General features: G+C 46.5%; 1 protein-coding gene across 1 annotated transcript; it reads left to right on the top strand.

The window, feature by feature from the left end:
* Nucleotides 1–11,440: 11,440 nt before the first annotated feature.
* Nucleotides 11,441–17,799, top strand: LOC136660325 (arylacetamide deacetylase-like 3). The gene is made up of 4 exons (XM_066637454.1): nucleotides 11,441–11,617; nucleotides 14,976–15,105; nucleotides 15,878–15,941; nucleotides 17,025–17,799. The coding sequence occupies exons 1-4, from the start codon at nucleotides 11,441–11,443 to the stop codon at nucleotides 17,797–17,799; spliced, it is 1,146 nt and encodes a 381-aa protein (XP_066493551.1).
* Nucleotides 17,800–18,907: the final 1,108 nt, after the last annotated feature.

The raw sequence follows: 18,907 nt of genomic DNA on the forward strand, positions 1-18,907 counted from the left end.
AAGACAGAAGCACATCAACATTAATTTTGGCTTTTCTTTGTAAAAGTGGACTGTTTGGTTTCTTTAAGCTTCCTTAAAAAAAAGTCCCTTGGCTTTCCAACCACACTTGGGTGCAGAGTTTCAAGGTGACGCTTCAGTTTGTTTGGAAGCATTGATTCTGTAGCCAAAATGTTTAGATAGGATCACACATTGAGGCCAGTCCTCATTCTGAACCTCCACACATGTGAAGCCATAATCTAGGTAGCTGTCATCCTACTTCCTGCTCTTGGCTTTTCGTTTCCCACCTACTTTTTCCTCAGAAGAACTCTGGACTTCACTTTGCTGAGATGAAGTTGAACTTGATGTTAAAAACCTCTTCATCACGTATGTGGAAATTGTTGGAACTTATATGCACTTGTTGAATGTTGTGGAGAGATCCAAACACTGATCCACACGACTTTGATCTCTCAAAAAAGAAATACAAAAATTGAATTAGATTTAAAAGTGGTGTGCCTGTGCTAAGGAGAAGCAATAGAGAAAGGCTGATGCCGCCTCTGTGATTTGTAAACTTGAGTTAGAACAGACAAAAGAAAATATTTCTTTACTCAGTGTGTGATCGGTCTGTGGAACTCCTTGCCACAGGATGTGGTGATGGCGTCTAGCCTGGACGCCTTTAAAAGGGGATTGGACAAGTTTCTGGAGGAAAAATCCATTACAGGGTACAAGCCATGATGTGTATGCGCAACCTCCTAATTTTAGAAATGGGCTATGTCAGAATGCCAATGCAAGGGAGGGCACCAGGGTGCAGGTCTCTTGTTATCTGGTGTGCTCCCTGGGGCATTTGGTGGGCCGCTGTGAGATACAGGAAGCTGGACTAGGTGGGCCTATGGCCTGATCCAGTGGGGCTGTTCTTATGTTCTTAAACTACAATTCCCAGAATGCCTTGCAGGTCTCTTGTTATCTGGTGTGCTCCCTGGGGCATTTGGTGGGCCGCTGTGAGATACAGGAAGCTGGACTAGGTGGGCCTGTGGCCTGCTCCAGTGGGGCTCTTCTTATGTTCTTATGTCTTTTCTTAGAAAACTGGATGAGATTGGATTTTTGGCCAAATACAGCAGGTCTCTTCTTATGAACTCACCCTTACAGCATGACAACCTCTACTGATCTGACACTGAAACGTTCTGTTTACATTTCTCATGAAAACAGGAGCATTTGAGATGGAGGTTTTGCAGGGATGGTGCCAAGGATCCCCCCACACACATTATTTACTCCTTTACTGGGCAAAGAGGATGAAAAGAGTCTTAATAATAATTGTAACTTTGAGACTGGAATTCCTCCTGAAATAACCTCTAGTCAAGTGTGTGGGTGATGGGTGGGTCCCACATTGCCCCCAAAGACTCAGGAATAAAATTGATGAACCTCTCTAGGGGTGAGGTGAACTTGGCATGAGCTTTCGTGCACAAGCCTTTTTGCATTGCTGTGTGCATCCTGTGACATCTCAGGTGATATAGCATGACAATATTCAAGCAGAAAACCAAATTTTTTTAATCCGAGCAGAGCCCAAACACAAGCTATAGCTACACTGAGCTTTACAACCTCAGTCACAAGCTGCAATACTGCACCCCTTTCATTGATGTTTTGTGGAGGGAGGTTTTGATGAAATACTGGGGCAAGGCAGAGGAATGGTGACCCTGTATTACCCAGGGAGCAAAGTGATTCTTTTCTCTCTTCACTGTCTTATGATGCAATCATATCCTCACTTTCCTGGGAGTAAGCCCCTTAGTCATGCATTTGATTGGACTTTTAGCCTTGCAAAACAGCACTGGAAGGGAAGACAGGCAAGTATCCTTGCACTGAGGGACTTCCTATCTTTCTGTGCTGTGACTAGTGGTATGTGGCTGTGAACTTTGCAAACAGCCACAGCAGAAGTGAATTTTAAGGCACCTAGAAACAAAAAAACAAGATAAGTGAAATCTGCAGCCAGCACTCTGAGGACACAATCCTAACCAGGTCTGCTCATAAGTAAGTCCTATTTTGTTCAATGGGGCTTACTCTCAGGAAAGTGTGGTTAGGATTGCAGCCTGAGTCTGTTAGCAGCACACCTGGAGGGTTTTGGAAAGGGACATTTTTTCTTTCTTGTAAGGGGGTGGTGGTGGTGATAGAGATTTTAGAGGGTTAACTTATCTTCTCTTGTTTGAGAAAAATAACTGAAATTGGAGCCAAGAGAATGACTGTTGTTCCCCTTAAAAACAGAATAGGAGGGTCATTATGTCAAAGTGACCTAAAGAGATCATGATTGGCAGAACATGTAGATCATAACTTTCCCAAAGGGGGAATTCCAGGATCTTGTGTAACCAAAGTTGTGGGCCAGGAACATTTTGAGATGCAGGGCAGAATGACCTCCTAATTAGAGCTGGGACCATGCACCAAACCTGTCATAATATGCCCAATAAGGAGGTGGAAGTGACATACAGTGTCACATGGGTAACTTGTTTATCTCACATTATTTAATGTTATTTTCTGGGTGTGGTTCTTTGAGAAACAGGATGGGAAATGAAGAGTGAACATTTGTTTCCAAACTGAATCAATTGGCTTGTGTAACTATTGTAGAAATAAAGCCTCCAAACCCTTTTAAAAAGTCTGTGACTGTTTGGCATTGCGTCAGTGAAAAGAATCTGAAAATCTTCCCAACAGGGGCAAGAAGTGATGAAATTTGCTGGGGGAGGGGAAGACTTTGTTTTGTGTGTATCTGCTAATTGCAAACTGATGGAAACCAAGACCCAGAGACTGTTTGACTGCAATCCTAACCTCACTTTCCTGGGAGTAAGTCCCATTGAACACAATAGGACTTACTTCTGAGTAGACTTAGCTAGGATTGTGCCTTTTGTCTTATAATAGCAACAAACATGGGAAGTAACCTTCCCCCCCTCAAAAGGAGGCAGGAGGAAAAAGGGGGGTGGCTGAAAGGGAATGGGTGTTTTTACCCAGCACCCCCCAATAAAGACACAGGCAAGGGCATATGGTACAAAGGGTCACTTTATTAACTATTTAAATATACTTCAGATTGCAACAGGGCCTAACAAATTAGTCATGTGGGTTCTACATGGGGGAGACAGAGCTGCCCGTCTACTTCCCCCTATAGTGATTTGGGTGACCACACCCGACTCTGGGCAGCGTCAGTACAAGCCTGCCGCCCCCTTCATTGTCACCCCGAAGGGCCAGGGTGGCAGGCTAGCTCAGGCCACCTGAGCGAACCCACGGTGCACCTTTACCACCAGGCCGAGGTTCATCCAGCCTGCGTTACCCAGCCTGGAATGTCAGCATGACCAAGCGTGGAGTCCACCTGGCCCTTGCCACCCTGCGGTGTACACCGATATGACCTTACCTACCCCAAACCTGCATGACACCTGCCTAAAGTGACGAAGAAGACCTGTGGAAAACCCCCATTCTGCCCCTAACTCCACAGTCTGGGGTAGGCAAAAAACCACCAACCGATGTGCCAATTAGGCTGATGGCAAAAATTCCTACCTGGCCCCAGAAGGCGACCAGCTAGTTTTGGACTGCCAAAGGGTGGGCGGGTGGGTGATCGCTGCCTGGTCCCGACTGCGCGGGCTTCTCTGAGCAGCCTGCACGTGGCCCCAGACCAATTAGCCCCCAGCCAATCGACTGCGAGGCTGGCCCCTCCTGTGCCTCGTGCGGGGGCAGGGTAAATGCCGGTGGCGCGCTAATGCATGTGCCACTGGAATTATTTTTTAATCAATTTTTGGAGACAAAGCCATCAAGAGTGGCTTTTTCCCTCTCTTTTGCAAGGGGAGGAAAAAGAGAAAGGTGAAGATCCTTGCTTAAACTGACACAGACCCTAAGCCTATGCCTGTCTACTCAGAAGTAAGTCCCATTTAAGTCAATGGGGCTTCCTCCCAGGAAAGTGTGGACAGGATTGCAGCCACACAGAGCAAGATTACAACTCACCCCCAAGTAGATGGGGGCTGCTCACACACATACACCCCAACATGCAGATGCCACCCCTGTTCCCTCCAGGCAAGATGGAGGAATGCAGGCTGGGTCATTTGGACACTAAGAGCAGGCTGGAGTCCCTCCTTCCCTGCCTTTACTGGTGAGGTTTTTCTCCCAGTTTGGCGCCTGCCAGGAGGATGACCACAGACAGCAAGTGCCTCCCTTCTGACTGGGAGGGAAATCTAAGTGCAGCGCCTGATCAGATGCAGCACCTCCTCCCCAGCCCAGCCAGCCTTCTCTCAGTTTGGCTTTCTCCTGCTCCAGAGAGGAAGCAGCCAGCAAGAATGCTCAAATGCAGGCGGTAAGAGCTGAGCATGCTTGCTGGCCGGTCCTCCCTGGGGCACAAGTGAGATTCAGAGGTGCTGCGCTGCGTGCATTTCCATCCAAGCTTTTGCTAGTGTCAGAGGATGCTGGAGAGGGCTCGGCTGGTAAGCACACACAGTGCCGCCCAGCCAACTTTCTCTAGAGTTGGGCTTCTCTCCTGGTATGGAGAAGACTTGTGCTTGCCAGTCCAGCCTGCTCTGGACTGAGAGGGCGATCCCTGGGTTTCCCTCCCAGTCAGGAGAAGGCTTGGCTGGCGAGCATAAGCCTGCTTCTTACCATGAGAGAAGCCAGAGAGACCAGAGAGAACCCGCCTGGCAAGCGTGCTCAGCGAGGGACCTTGCTTACTGGCCGGGTCCTCACCGCAGCAGGAGGGGAGCCCAACCCAGTCCTCTCTGACTTCAGGTTTCCCTCTCTGTACAGAGCAGGCTTGTACTCACCAGCCAAGCTTTCTCCGCTCCAAGAGGGAAGCCAGGGAGAGTAGTCCTACTCTGCACAGTGCTCAGTGCAGTTGCTGGCCAAGCCTTCTGCAGACGGGGAGAGAAGCCCAAGTGCACGAAGCGCAGGAGGCTGGAATGGCTGGGCTGGTGACCTCTCTCAGCTGGGGAGGCTCCCCCTCCCCCCACCATGTTTCACAGCCCTCCCCCCTCACACTGCCCCACCCACCTCATTCACAGGCGAAGAAATGCAGCAAGTAGGGAGGCGGCACCTGCAACTGAGCTGAGCTGAGTTGAGCAGCCACCTCTCTCCCCATGATGACTCACGATGCCCCTGGAAGCTAGCCACGCCTCCCTAGAGAGCCGGGACACACAGATTGAATACCTCAGTCCTACGGGCTCAATCCTAAACAGTGCACACTGGCTTACCACCAGCGCACACTGTTGCAAACATGCCATAAGGCTGCGGCCCTCAGCGCCGGTGATAGCTCAGCACTGGTTGGCCCTGGGCTAGTGCTGTTGGACCGCTGCCGCTCTGTGGTCGTGCAGACTGCTGGGTGGAGGAGAGGTCGGTGGGGGCATGGGGAGAGGAAGGGAGGAGGCTTCCCGGGATGGAGGGAGGAGGTGGAGAGCAGGGAGAGGGCAGGGAGGAGGCGTGCCAGGGGGAGGGGGTGGGGCAGGAGGAAGGTGGAACCAGTGGAGATTCGCTTCACCAGATTCTAAGCCTCCATATTGGGCTGCCGGTTCGACATGGGGGCTCTTGATTCTACGCCAGGAGTGCCCAAACCCCGGCCCTGGGGCCACTTGCGGCCCTCGAGGCCTCTCAATGTGGCCCTCAGGGATCCCCAGTCTCCAATGAGCCTCTGGCCCTCCTGAGATTTCTTGGAGCCCACACTGGCCCGACACAACTGATCTCAGCGTGAGGGTGACTGACCTCTCGCGTGAGCGGTGGGATGAGGGCTATCACCACTGTTTGCTGTTTCATGTCTGTGATGCAGTAGCGGCAGCAAAGGAAAGGCCAGCCTTGCTTTGTGCAAGGCCTTTTATAGGCCTTGAGCTATCGCAAGACCTTCATTCGTTCATATAAGTTCATCTTTAATATATTCATTTATGTAAACTTATGTAAATTTATTCAAATTTTAAATGTAAATTAATTCTTTTTCCCCCCCGGCCCCCAACACAGTGTCAGAGAGATGATGTGGCCCTCCTGCCAAAAACTTTGGACACCCCTGTTCTACGCCAACCCTTGGGTCGCCATAGAATTGAGTAGCCCCATTATGGGGCTACTCGCCTTACTTTATTGACAAAAGTTCCCTTCTCCCAAGGAGCTGCTGGTGCTGCCCGGTTAGCGTGCAGGATGCAGTGGCCATTTTCGGCACCACTGCAGCCTGGGCTGCTTAGGATTGGTCTGCCTGTCTTGTACTGTGAAAATGTCCACAGGGCACTTTGTATTTGTCTGACTTTTGCCTGTTCGCATTTGAGCCAGACGCTTATTGTATGTCAGGAAGACCCTTTATCAGTGTTTGCTTGAATGTGTAACACCAAGTCGCACATTAACACACCAAAGAGGGGACCCCCCTAAACCAAATTAAACCCCTAGAAAAGAGATTTAAACATCATGTAAGCAGCTGCTCAAATGCCAATAAATACTGGGATATTTTATTCATTATTTATTTACCAATCACATTTTTATACTTTCCCCCCAGGAGCTCAGGGTGGTGTACATGGTTCCTTTCCTTCCGTCTTCCTGTAAGGTAGTCTAGGTTGAGAGAGTGACTGACCCAAGGTCACCCAGGAAGCATTGTGGCTGAGTGGGGATTTGAACCTGGATCTTCCAGGTCTCAGTTCAGCAACAGAAGCATTGCACTGCACCATCCTGGTTCTCAGGAGCACTCTACAACTCACAGATAGGTTGCTGAGTTGAGACCAAATTGCTCCCCCCCCCCCCCCAATGCTGCAAAGAACCATGCCAATGGTTGTGATAGATTATCTTCTGCAGTGATGTAGCTAGAAGGGAGTGGGCTGCCCTGGGTGTCATCCTCGCGGAGGGTGGGGCAACACCACTAGTGACAAAACTTGCAAATATTTCAGGTGTTAGGAATAATACCATCATGTTATATAACATTTGATGTGTAATTTACACCAGAAAACAAAAATACAACCATCTTATGTAACAAATATGTTGATTTCTTAACTCAAAACGGACCAGTGAGGCTGATTGTTCGAAGAACCAATGAGATGTTATTATGACACAGCATGGAGACAATAAGCTGTTAGTAAGGTGACACCCTTAAGTGTGTATGTGTGACACCACTAGTGACCAAAACTGTAAAAATCATGGTTTTTAAGACTAATACTATCATGTTATATATCATTAAATGCATAATTTACAGTAGAATGTAACGAACCAAACAGCATTGAAATATCTATGTTCTATCAGAGGTTATAGCCAAATAACCAGAAAAAGAAAACACAACTGCTTTTTGCAACAAAGTAGATTTGCTTAACTCAAAACTGACTAATGAGTCTAAGAGTTTGGAGAACTAACGAGGTATTATTATGGCACAGCATGGAACTCATAAGATGTTATTATGAGTCAGCTCCTTTCTCCACATATCAGAGCTAATATTAGAACTCTTACTCAGTTGTGTTGAGTGTCATCATGTTGGCCACTTTTTTTTGTCGGTTAGTGATTTGTTGGGTGATTTGTATTGTTATATATTAAAATAAACAAACAAACAAACACATAGTGAATGGGGCCCCCCATGAGTTACCAGATTGGGTGACACCAACCCTAGTGATGGCACTGTTGGGAAGGTTGGATGTTGTTGGTCAACAACAACAACAACAACAGTATTTATATACCGCTTTTCAACAAAAAGTTCACAAAGCGGTTTACAAAGAAAATCAAATATCTAATGGCTCCCTGTCCCAAAAGGGCTCACAATCTAAAAAGATGCAACACCAGCAGATAGCCACTAGAAAAGACACTGCTGGGGTGAGGTGGGCCAGTTGCTCTCCCCCTGCTAAATAAAAGAGGAGCACCCACTTGAAAAAGTGCCTCTTAAACAGTTAGCAGGTCACTAACTTAGATGACTTTTAAAGTGGATTCTAAACATTCACAGTGGACTAGTCTATCAGTGGTTATTAACAATGATGGCTACATTGAACCTCCAGATGCAGGGGCAGTATGTCACTGAGTATTATGTGCAGGGGAGCAATAGAAGGATTGGGCATTGATGTTCATCCATTGTTTGTGGGGAAATATTAACTGCATTTATTTTCTGGCTATTACTAGTATTTATTTCATGTCATGACTACTGTTATCTCTCAGTCTCATCTACCTCACAGGGTTGTTGTGAGGACAAAAGAAGGGGAGGAACCATGCATACCACCCTGAGCCCCTCAGAGGAAGGGGGTATAAAAATGTGAAAAATATTAATTAAATAGTTAATTTTATCATACGGAGTGTCAAAAATGTATGGGCCCTGAGTGTCGGAAAAACCTAGCTATACCACTGGTCTTCTGAAAGTCAGTACAATTGTAGTTCTTGCTTCCTTGCTTTTCTCTCCATTTCTCTCCCCCCCCCCCCAACTCTTCCCCTTCTAAAGCTTACAGACCAGGATTTCTCTTGTGCAACACCTTTTCTTCAAGTTCCTGCTTTCCCTTCTTTTGGAATATGATTTGCCCCAGAACATGTATTCATATTGCAACCACCGCAGGCAACATGGAAAATATGCCCCTAGGCAAATTTCTCAGCTGGTGTCCTGTTGAACTGGATGTTTTTGTCAGCTAAAGGTCTTTGAAAAAAAAAAAAAAGTTTCAAAGGCAGTTCCTGAACATTCCTGCTGTTGGGAAAGTCACAGAGCTTCCCTACATGACTACATTCTTCCTTGGCAGGGTTTTCGACTCCAAGCCCCCCAAAAAGGCACACATGCCAGGAAAGGTTTTATTTTAGTTTTGTTCATTTCTTAAAAAAATAAAAATAAATCTGCATCAGCTCTTTCTCTCCTAGTCTGTTCGCTAAAAGGGAGCCTTCCCTTTTCTGCACAGCAGTAATTTCATCCATCCTCAAGATCCCTTATCAGGGAGCTGCTTAATGGAAAACCTGATCAAATAATTCCCCACGCAGTTCCCTGGATAACATGGGTGCTTCAAGTATTGCAAGATATCACAACGGCCAGCTGATTGGGGTGCATGTCCAGTCACAAAGGAGCATAAAATCAGGTACAAACAGAAACATTTTCTTCCGCCCATATTTCACAACATGCTTGCTATTATTACTACAGATAAGGCAGGTGTGGCACTTAAGAACAATTTAATTTAAGAATACATGGAGGCCTCTTTGTGAATAGAGTCACTTCTGTACTGGTTGAACACTGACACAGCAATTGACATGTACCATTTCAGCATGATGGAAGCTGCAATCCTATATACCAGCGGTTCCCAAACTGTGTGCTACTGAAAGCCGAGAAGATGGGTGCCACAAGATCCCCCTCCCACCCTCAAAATGCCCCCCCACCATCTTCTCTCACTGGATGGCATCTAGCAGCAGCTGCTACATGTGCATGGCCTCTGGCCTTTTATGATGCCAAGAATTACGGTGGCCCAGGAGTTATGGTGGCCCAGGACTTCCACCACCGTAAGTGGCCCATAAGATGACGCCATAAATATGCTTAATGTTACATTTTTGAACATAGACATCAGAATTCTTCTTGCACAACAAACTGGGGAAAGGATGCAGAATGCATTAGCCCATTCATTTATTTACTTTCTACCCTGCCTTTCAGGTTGCACTCACTGGGACAGGCCTTGTATGCTGCTTGAGCTCTCCTCTTTTCCTCAATGACTGGTGTCAACTCCTCAGTGGGCTTCAAACCAGTCTGCCGCCTTGTTGGTCTTCTTGCCGAATATGGACAAGGCGGTGTTGTAAACGGTATTCTTGAAATGTTCCCATCTGTTGGATGCATTTGCGTCGGCCGGGCCTGGAAGAGATTCCTCAAGCGCTTGTGTAAATTCCTCCACTTTTCTCTGATCCCGGGTCTTGCTGGTATCAATGCGAGGTCTTCCTTCCTTTTTCGTGTGATACAGTCGCTTTGTTTGCAGTTTCACTCTGCTGCGCACCAGGGAGTGGTCAGTGTCGCAGGCAGCACCCTGATAACTGCGTGTGATCTTGATGCTGGGAAGGCTGGAGTGTCTGGTGAGGATCAGGTCGAGCTGGTGCCAGTGCTTTGATCTTGGGTGTCTCCAAGAGACTCTATGTTGGGGCTTCATGTTGAAGAACGTGTTGCTGACACAGAGACCGTGATGACACTAGACGCTGTTCCAGAACCACCATTCAGAGCGTGATACCATAGTCTTTCGAGACTGAAGGTTGCCAACACCCTGCCTTTCCAGTGCATATTCAGCATGTGACTTCTAGTTTTCGGGTGAAGACCAGAAGTGATGTTTTTACGCCTTTAAAAGGCATTCTGAGAGCTGGGGAGTCTGTAAGCCTCCACGCGCAGCCTCCTCAGGCCTCAGAACGCCCTCCACAGTGAGAAAGCAGACAGTTCCCAGGGGCGGGAGATGCACAGGGGATGGCTGACAGGCACAGGAGATGGTTGCCAGCCACTAAACACCCATTTTTAAAAAAATCAAAGCACAAGTTAAAAAAGCAGCAACTGCAAACAGTCAACAACATTCACACAGCAGCCATATGCATGTTGGAACCACTGACAAAATGCATTCAGGGAACACAGTACAAAATAAGCAGGTTTTGGCCAGGCAGGTAAAGGCAGATTTTGGCCAGGCAGGTAAAGGCAGGTAAATTTATTTAGCCAAAATAAGCAGGTTTTGGCCAGGCACCAGGTAGACAAAGCATGGAGGGCATAGCAGAATTGCATTACTTACAAGCCTCCCTTGGTCTTTTCATTCATCCTGAGTTTGTTGTTGGTGCTGCCATATTTGGTTGCATTTGCAATTAAACTGTAAGACTCTTCAAGGCTTTTTACGGCAAAATGTAGCACATCAATGAAGTAATTGGCAAGCAAGTAGAGAGTTAGAACAAATAGAGAGTAGAGTAGAGTAGAGTAGAGTAGAGTAGAGAATTAGAAGCAAGGGAGAGTTAGAACAGACAAAAGAAAATATTTCTTTACTCAGCATGTGGTTGGTCTGTGGAACTCCTTGCCACAGGATGTGGTGATGGCGTCTGGCTTGGATACCTTTGGACAAGTTTCTGGAGGAATAATCCATTACGGGTTACAAGCCATGATGTGTATGTGCAACCTCCTGGTTTTAAAAATGGGCTATGTCAGAATGCCAGATACAAGGGAGGGCACCAGGATGCAGGTCTCTTGTTATCTGGTGTGCTCCCTGGGGCATTTGGTGGGCCGCTGTGAGATACAGGAAGCTGGACTAGATGGGCCTATGCCCTGATCCAGTGGGGCTGTTCTTATGTTCTTGTAATGACAGAAGTGAGGTGATGGGAGCATCTCCGCCTAAGTTCCTTCCTCGATGTGTCAAGCAGGCTTGAGAGCCTGGTGGCAAAGGTGTAATTAAGTGAGGCAGGAGGAAGGATGGGTGCCTCTATCTCTGGGATCTCAGCCTTGACTGCTGCCAAACCCTTTGAGTTGTGAAATGGAAGTGCTGCCCCAGCATGCTCACGGGTGCCCGGAGTTTTGAAACGGCAGGAGAGCTGCTCAGCAGAGGAGATGGGCTTTCTGTGGGACGTCTTGGCAACTTTCGCCGAACTGGGGGCTATCGCTGGGCTCATCCAGCTGGCATGGGCAATCCATTATTCTCTTTCCCGTACAGAAATTCCTCATGGAGTCTGCCAGCCGTACAAAGTGAAAATCATCTATTTGCTGTTGGTTTTACTTGTATCGACGGTAAGTAGCCAGTGCTTTTGTCTTTGATTTGCTTTTGGAATGCAGAACTAATGGGGTGGCTGTTTAATTTTTCTTTGATCCTCTACTACAGCGGTTCCCAAACTTGTTCTGTCTCTGGAGTCCTTTGCACTCTGAAGAGGAATTTTGGAGAGACCTGTCAGCACATGCACAGAGTCTTTGGGAGCTCCCCCAGCACATCCTCAGACTGGCACAGCACTGAACTTAACATCAAATACTGGCAAAGAGCCAGAATAAGAGAGGAATGTGGAAGGAGAATCACACACAGGGGAGGTGGGAGGGGTGAGCAATCTGACCAGAGGTTAGGTGATGGCCATTTATGGTGTGGTTGTGAAGCCCTTAAAGGGGTCTCAGCGAGCCCCAGGGCTCCTAGGAGCACCCTTTGGGAAATGCTGCTCAACTCCAAAGCCTGGGGAGTGATGCAGCGATGAAAAGCTTCACCACTCTGCAACATAGGGATGATGAAACTATCAAGCACCCTTCTGGCTTTGTGAGGCTGAGTGCTTGCTTCTTTTCCTTTAGAAAGACTATCTTCTCTCCACTTTGAGCAGAATTTTGCTGTCTCAATGCCCCATGGCAGTGGCAGACCTCCCCAGCTCTGCGCCCTGGGGCAAAGGTCCGTGATGGCGCCCCCCCCACGCACTGTCCACCACCACCCCACTCACTTGAGGATCACAGAGCCTCGCGTGACCCAAGGATGTGTCAGGGAAGCCTCTCTGAGCTTCCCCAACGCTATAAACTGTGCTTCCGGGAAACTGGAAGCACAGTTTCCGACCCCATTGGGAGTCTCAGAGATGCTTCTGCAGGGTTCTACAGCCTTGTGCCCGGGTTATTTGCCCCATACAACCCAATGGTAGGTCTGCAACTGCCCCATGGTGTCTGTCCTCTCTCTCTCTCTCTCTCTCTCTGTGAGTTTGAGGGAAAGTGAGACAGGTCTGTTAGTCAAAGGCAAGAACCTTGGCAGTGCTGGATGCTCTGGGTAGTTAAACTGGGGTTGCAGTTCTATTGCCTTCTAAGAGTGCCCTATTTATAAATAAGGCAACAATTGCAAAAAAGATAGGAAGTCTTGAGACTCCAGGCTGACCCTGAAGGAACCCTCTATAAAAGCCCAGTCCTACCTAACTCCCCCTGTGGTAATGCAGCCGTGCGAAGAGGGCCTCCTCTGCCCTGATGTGTCTACTCACTCCTCATGCAACTTTGCGGGCTCAAGACTGAGTGGACCTGGGTCAATAGATCAAGGCTGGGAAGGGGGATAGGATATTGGTGGGGCTGCTGCTGTCAATACCACCCACTTCCCAGGCAAAATCTGCACCTTCCCAGACCCAGTCTCCTCCTCGTTCCTTCCCCTTCCCATCCTTGTTCTGCCCCCTCTTCCTGCCCCCTTTTGCTGACTTACTGGCACTGGGGCTTGTTGGTGGGCTGCATGCGGTGGGGGCCTGGCCACGCTGTACATTAGGTCACATTTTGTGACAGCCAAAAAGTTCCAGCGGCACAGCAGGCCATTAGGACTGGGCTCTATGCTTCAGTGCTGTCTCCTGTAAAGGAAACCGAAACCAGGTATCATTGCTCTAGAATGGTGGTTACCAAACTTTTTAGCACCAGGACCCACTTTTTAAAACAACACTCTATTGGAACCCACCTAGGTTAACCAGACTTTTAAAAAAGGAGGTCTAGAAAGAAATAATACTATATTTAACAGTATTAAACAGCCAGAAAAAAAGACCCTCAAACTTTATCTCTCTATATTTACACATGCTCGCAAACTGATTTACACATGCTTGCAAAATATCTGATTTTTGAATAGCCTCAGGGCTTGAGGCAATTAGTTATCTGATCTTTCCATCAGCCTTTGACGACCCATCAAAAAGCAGGTCGTGACCCACCAGTGGGGCCCGATCCAAAATTTGGGCACCACTGCTCTAGAAGCTTCACTGCTCCAGGAAGTGAGAACTAGTGGTCCAGTGTGAGATACAGGAAGCTAGACTATATGGGCCTTTGGCCTGATCCAGCAGCGCTTTTCTTATGTTCTTGTGAAGTGCGATGTGTGGAACAGTACTTGTGAACTTTATCATTCAAAAGCAGTATATAAACATTATTATTAATTTATTAATATTGCTTTAATAAATTAACTAATAAATAAATATTAGACATCTGATATCTAATAAACAAATATAAATAAATTTAATAAATACATTTGTTATATACTACTACTACTACTACTACTACTACTACTAATAATAATAATAATAATAATAATAATAATAAATAAAGGCTTTGAAAAATACCCGGATATCCCGGGTGCAAATGAAATCACTACACACTACACATTTACTTGAAACAGCACACATTTTACAAAACAATCTGTGAACATCCCAGATCCTTTCCAAGGATACAACAGGCCATATCTGGTACTAGGGCAGTGGTTAAAAACTAGAACCAAACTGTTGGTCAGGGCCCACTGGTGGGTTGTGACCTGATTTTAGGTGGGTCCTGAAAAGAAGATTGATAGATCAGATAACTAATTGTCTCAAGCCCTGAAGCTTCTCAAAAATCAGATAGCTGCTAACTGTCCTGTAAGAAGCTGAGTTTGTGCACATTGCAAACATGTGTAAATACAGGGAGATAAAGGTTTGAGATCTTTCTCTGCTTATGATTCCTTGTAAATAAATAAATAAATAAAACATTTCTTTTAAGATCTCCTTTTAAAAAAAAAGTTTGGTAAACCTAAGTGGGTTCCAATACAGTGTCATTTTAAAAAGTGGGTCCCAGTGCTAAAAAGTTTGGGAACTGGGCTATTTGTATACTGGACAATTGTGTCCTGGCCATCTCTGGACATTTGTATTTGGTTTGTGTGTGTGTGTGTGTGTGAGTGTGTGTGTGTGTGTTGGTTATTTGCATCTCACTATAACTGGGCAACAAGCCCCATGTTATATATCATAAGGCTCTGATCCCATCCCTAACCCTAACCTTAACCCTAATCCTACCTTTGCATTCAATAAAAAAAAGTACATCTAATATAAATATTTTGGGATACAATTGTCCAAAAAGCATAAAGAACAGATGCAAATGTCCATTTCCAGGACTCTTTTGACCAGGGTATCATTGTCCAGGTCCTGCCACTGCCAAATCCAGCCACCAACTTCTGGTGGGCTTTACACATTTCTCATCATAATTTCTCCATGTACACTCACTTGTAAATGAATGAAATGAGGTATACATTTTTTTTTTCTTCTGTCATTGCAAACAGGATCATATTTTCTGCAAGCTAGGATTCTGGAGGAAGTATGCCTTCGCTGATTTTTTAATGTCTGTAATCTGGTCATTTTCTTCGTGGAAAAAGGCGAAACTCTCCATCAAGGACCTGCAAATCCAGGGTATCCCAGTGAGACTCTATCAGCCCAAACAGGCGCACGCAGCTCGAAAGGGAGTTGTCCATATACATGGAGGAGGAGGCTCGATGGGAAGCATTGGTAACGCATGCAGATGAGATTGCACTTTTTGCTTTGCAGGAAATATTGCAAATAACAGAATCGTAATGCTGGAAGGAATCCTGGAGGTCCAGTAGTTCTTAATGTCGGCCTTATGGCTTCCCCAGGGGGCCAAGCCAACTTCTCAGAGGCCGCATGGAAAAAATGGAACATTAAAGGGACACTGTACATTTCTGAGGGGGGCACCCAAACATTACTGCCAGACGTATGATGAAGTGAGGCTCAGAATGGGGACATAAGCATAAAAGCTTCTAGCCCAACCCTCTGCTCAGGCAGGGGGTTGCTGCTACTGGGGTGGCAGATTTCAAGCCAATCAGTCCCGGGATGGGCAAGACGGTGGGTCGTTCAATGGCAATGCTCTGCTTACTGTGCTGCCCTCACAATGCCTTGGCATGGAAGTTTCCATGCTGGACCATCAGCTACAGAGTGAGGTTCCAGCTGTTGGTGCCCTGCTCACTGTCCCAGTGTGGGTCCCCTCCAGGTGCAAGGCCCAATTTGGCCAAACTGGTCAAACTGCCCTAAGGCCAGCCCTGATCAATTGCACCCCAGATCCACTGAGTGACTTTTGAACATACACTATTCTCTCAGCCCCTAGCATTCCTGGTCGACCATATAGTTCTGACCTACCTTACAGGCTTGTTGTCATCATTATTTTGCTAATGCATGTGAAGTACGTCAAACACCCAAAGAGCCCTACAATAAAAATGTCCAGTGTGTTCCTGCAGCTCAATAATTTTAAAACTTTCTTTTCCAGCTGCCTATGAAATGGTGTGCCGCTATATTGCGGACGAAAGCGATTCAGTGGTTTTGTCTATTGGGTAAGTGAGTTGCTTAGCTCATGGAAGGTGTGCGTTTCTGGTTCTTATATATATATATATATATATATATATATATATATATATATATATATATATAACAGTTCTTTAAAAGCTTCGTGCAGGCTGTGTGCTCCCTCGGTTTCCCAAAGGACTGCAATTTCTCAGGAAGTTAGATTGTATTGTATGGTAATTCTGTAGGGCCAAGCGTATTCCTCCCTTCCATTTCTGTATTGTTCCTCTGATGAGGTCTATTTGGCATTATTTTTCCTGTTTTGAAGAAGTGTTTTGCCTGGGGCTGTTGGGACAGGGCTTTGTCATGGGGACAGGGCTTTCTAATGGGAAAGCAGACAGTCCCCAGGGACTGAGACACACATGGAAGATGGCTGACAGACATACGAGATGGAAGACGGTTGCTGGACCTTGCGCTGCCCATTACAGGAGGGGAATTCGTAAAATTCACAATAGAATGGACTCATCCTCAGTTTTCAGCATCTTTCCATTCCTCCAGGTTCTCAAAATTTTGGTCTCCGTAGCCCAAAATATATTCAGCAAATATCCAAATATCCAGCACAGACTGGAGGAACCCCATTGTGGGGCCTCCACCATTACCCAGGAGAAGGGGAGAAATGTCCCCTTTCTCCAAGGAGACTCTGGTGGCTACCGTGGCACCCAATGGGATGCAACGTGAGCCATTTTGTTACTGCTGCTCCTCTGGGCGCTGGGCAGTTTAGGATTGGGCTCACAACCGCTCCAAGCACATGGTAACCCAAAAGCAATTGGTGATGATGTCAGTATGTCACCACAATTACTTCCAGATTTTGTTGTATGGGGGGGGGGGTGTATAAAATTGTTTTGCCCCAGGTGCCAGATGCCTGAGCTATCTGGTTCAACTGGGGGGTGGGGAATGGAATGCCCAGTTAATTCATAACTCAGCAATCTGAGGAAAAATAGAGAAGAGGAGACGTTCAGAAGCATCTCTAGTCTCCATTGAAAAAGTCTTGGATGAGGCAACATTTCAAAACCATCTAATTACCAACATGTTTTTGCAGAAAAGCATTCTGAAGTTTGTGCTTGGTTTTACAGGTATAGCCTGCCTCACCAGCGAACACACCCAGCACAATTTCAAGAGTGTCTGGACGTCACCATACATTTTATGAATCACGCAAAAGATTACGGGGTAGATCCTGCCCGTGTTATCATCATGGGGGACAGCTTTGGGGGCTTGCTTGCAGCTTCCATTTGCCAAATGATGGCGCAGAGAGACAACACCCCCAAGCCGCGTGCTCAGATCTTGATCTATCCATGTCTTCAGTTTGTGACATTTAGTTTGCCTTCATACATGCAAAATGCTTCTGCTCCCCCCTTGTTGCGAAGGCAGGTCATGACATTTGCGTTACAGTATCTCCAGAAGCATGTGTCCATGGTGGATATGTTGGTGGAAGGTTCACATTGCTCCAAAGACCTTAAAATGAAATATGAGAAATGGCTAAGCCTGGATAACATACCGGAGGAGTTCAAATTTAGAGAAAAGAAAGCTCCATTACCCACCAAGCGTTTCGGTGACATCTTGGCCTTTATAGATCTAATAAGTGAGAAAACTATTAACCCCCTTTTAGCCGAAGACACCATCATTCGACAGCTTCCAGAGTTGTTCCTTGTGTCTGCTCAATACGATGTGCTCAGGGATGATGGGATCCTGTACAAAAAACGCTTAGAAGACAATGGTGTCCCTGTTTCTTGGTGCCACCTTGAGGATGGATTCCATGGAGTTCTCACATTAATAGGTGATCCATTTCTTTCCTCTTCATGCACCAAAAGAGGGATGAAGAGTGTGGTCAACTACATCAATGACTTATAAATTGGTGATATCCCATGCAGGAACTGGGACCTGTTGTAATAAATAGGGTGGAAAAAGTGAATGGATCAACCAATTCTTTTTTGGATGGATGAAAAAGGTTCCTCTGGCAGTAAAACACATTTACAAATATTAAATCTATTTAACACAAGCATGTGCAAGCACTGTGATATCCATGCTATATCAGACACATATGTACTCCTGTGGGTGTGTATGCATGTATCATTTGTGTTATTTTTGTTTCCAATGGTCAAGGAAGGAATGGGAGGGGAGCCTCCCTTTGATCCTGAGATGACCACTGAGGGAGAGATTGTATGGTCAGAATTAAGAACGTAAGAACATGAGAACAGCTCCGCTGGATCATGCTATAGGCCCATTTAGTCCAGCTTCCTGTATCTCACAGTGGCCCACCAAATACCCCAGGGAGCGCACCAGATAACAAGAGACCTCCATCCTGGTGCCCTCCCTTGCATCTGACATAGCCCATTTCTAAAATCAGAGGTTGCACATACACATCATGTCTTGTAACCCATAATGGATTTTTCTTCCAGAAACTTGTCCAATCCCCTTTTAAAGGCATCTAGGCCAGATGCCATCACCACATCCTATGGCAAGGAGTTCCACAGACCAACCACATGCTGAGTAAAGAAATATTTTCTTTTGTCTGTCTTAACTCTCCCAACACTCAATTTAAGTGGATGTCCCCTGGTTCTGGTGTTGTGCGAGAGGGAAAAGAGCATCACTCTATCAACTTTATCCTTCCCCTGCATAATTTTGTATGTCTCAATCATGTTCCCCCCTCAAGCACCTCTTTTCTAAGTTGAAGAGGCCCAAACACCGTAGTCTTTCCTTTTAGGGAAGGTGCCCCAGCCCAGTAATCATCTTAGTCGCTCTCTTTTGCACCTTTTCCATTTCCACTGTGTCCTTTGTGCCAACACAACCCTATTCTCTTCTTGCTCTGGTGCAGTGACTGCTGTGCTAGAGTGCTGTCTCAAATGCACCATAAAGCACACTGTGAGTGCAGAAGATAGATGAGCTGGCGGGAAGGCCTGCTGGCGCGAGTGGAAGCCTCAATGTGCGCCAGAGCAGGTAAGCTTTGTGCCAGGTAGCA

The sequence above is a fragment of the Tiliqua scincoides genome, chromosome 9, assembly GCF_035046505.1.
Source record: "Tiliqua scincoides isolate rTilSci1 chromosome 9, rTilSci1.hap2, whole genome shotgun sequence".
Lineage (NCBI taxonomy): Eukaryota > Metazoa > Chordata > Lepidosauria > Squamata > Scincidae > Tiliqua > Tiliqua scincoides.

What these genes read in the sequence shown, in the direction of transcription:
- LOC136660325 (XM_066637454.1), top strand. Translation starts at nt 11,441, where the DNA reads ATGGGCTTTCTGTGGGACGTCTTGGCAACTTTCGCCGAACTGGGGGCT. An exon ending in TGGTTTTACTTGTATCGACG is followed by an intron (nt 11,618 to 14,975) that starts GTAAGTAGCCAG and finishes TCGTGGAAAAAG; the next exon opens with GCGAAACTCTCCATCAAGGA. An exon ending in AGGCTCGATGGGAAGCATTG is followed by an intron (nt 15,106 to 15,877) that starts GTAACGCATGCA and finishes TTTCTTTTCCAG; the next exon opens with CTGCCTATGAAATGGTGTGC.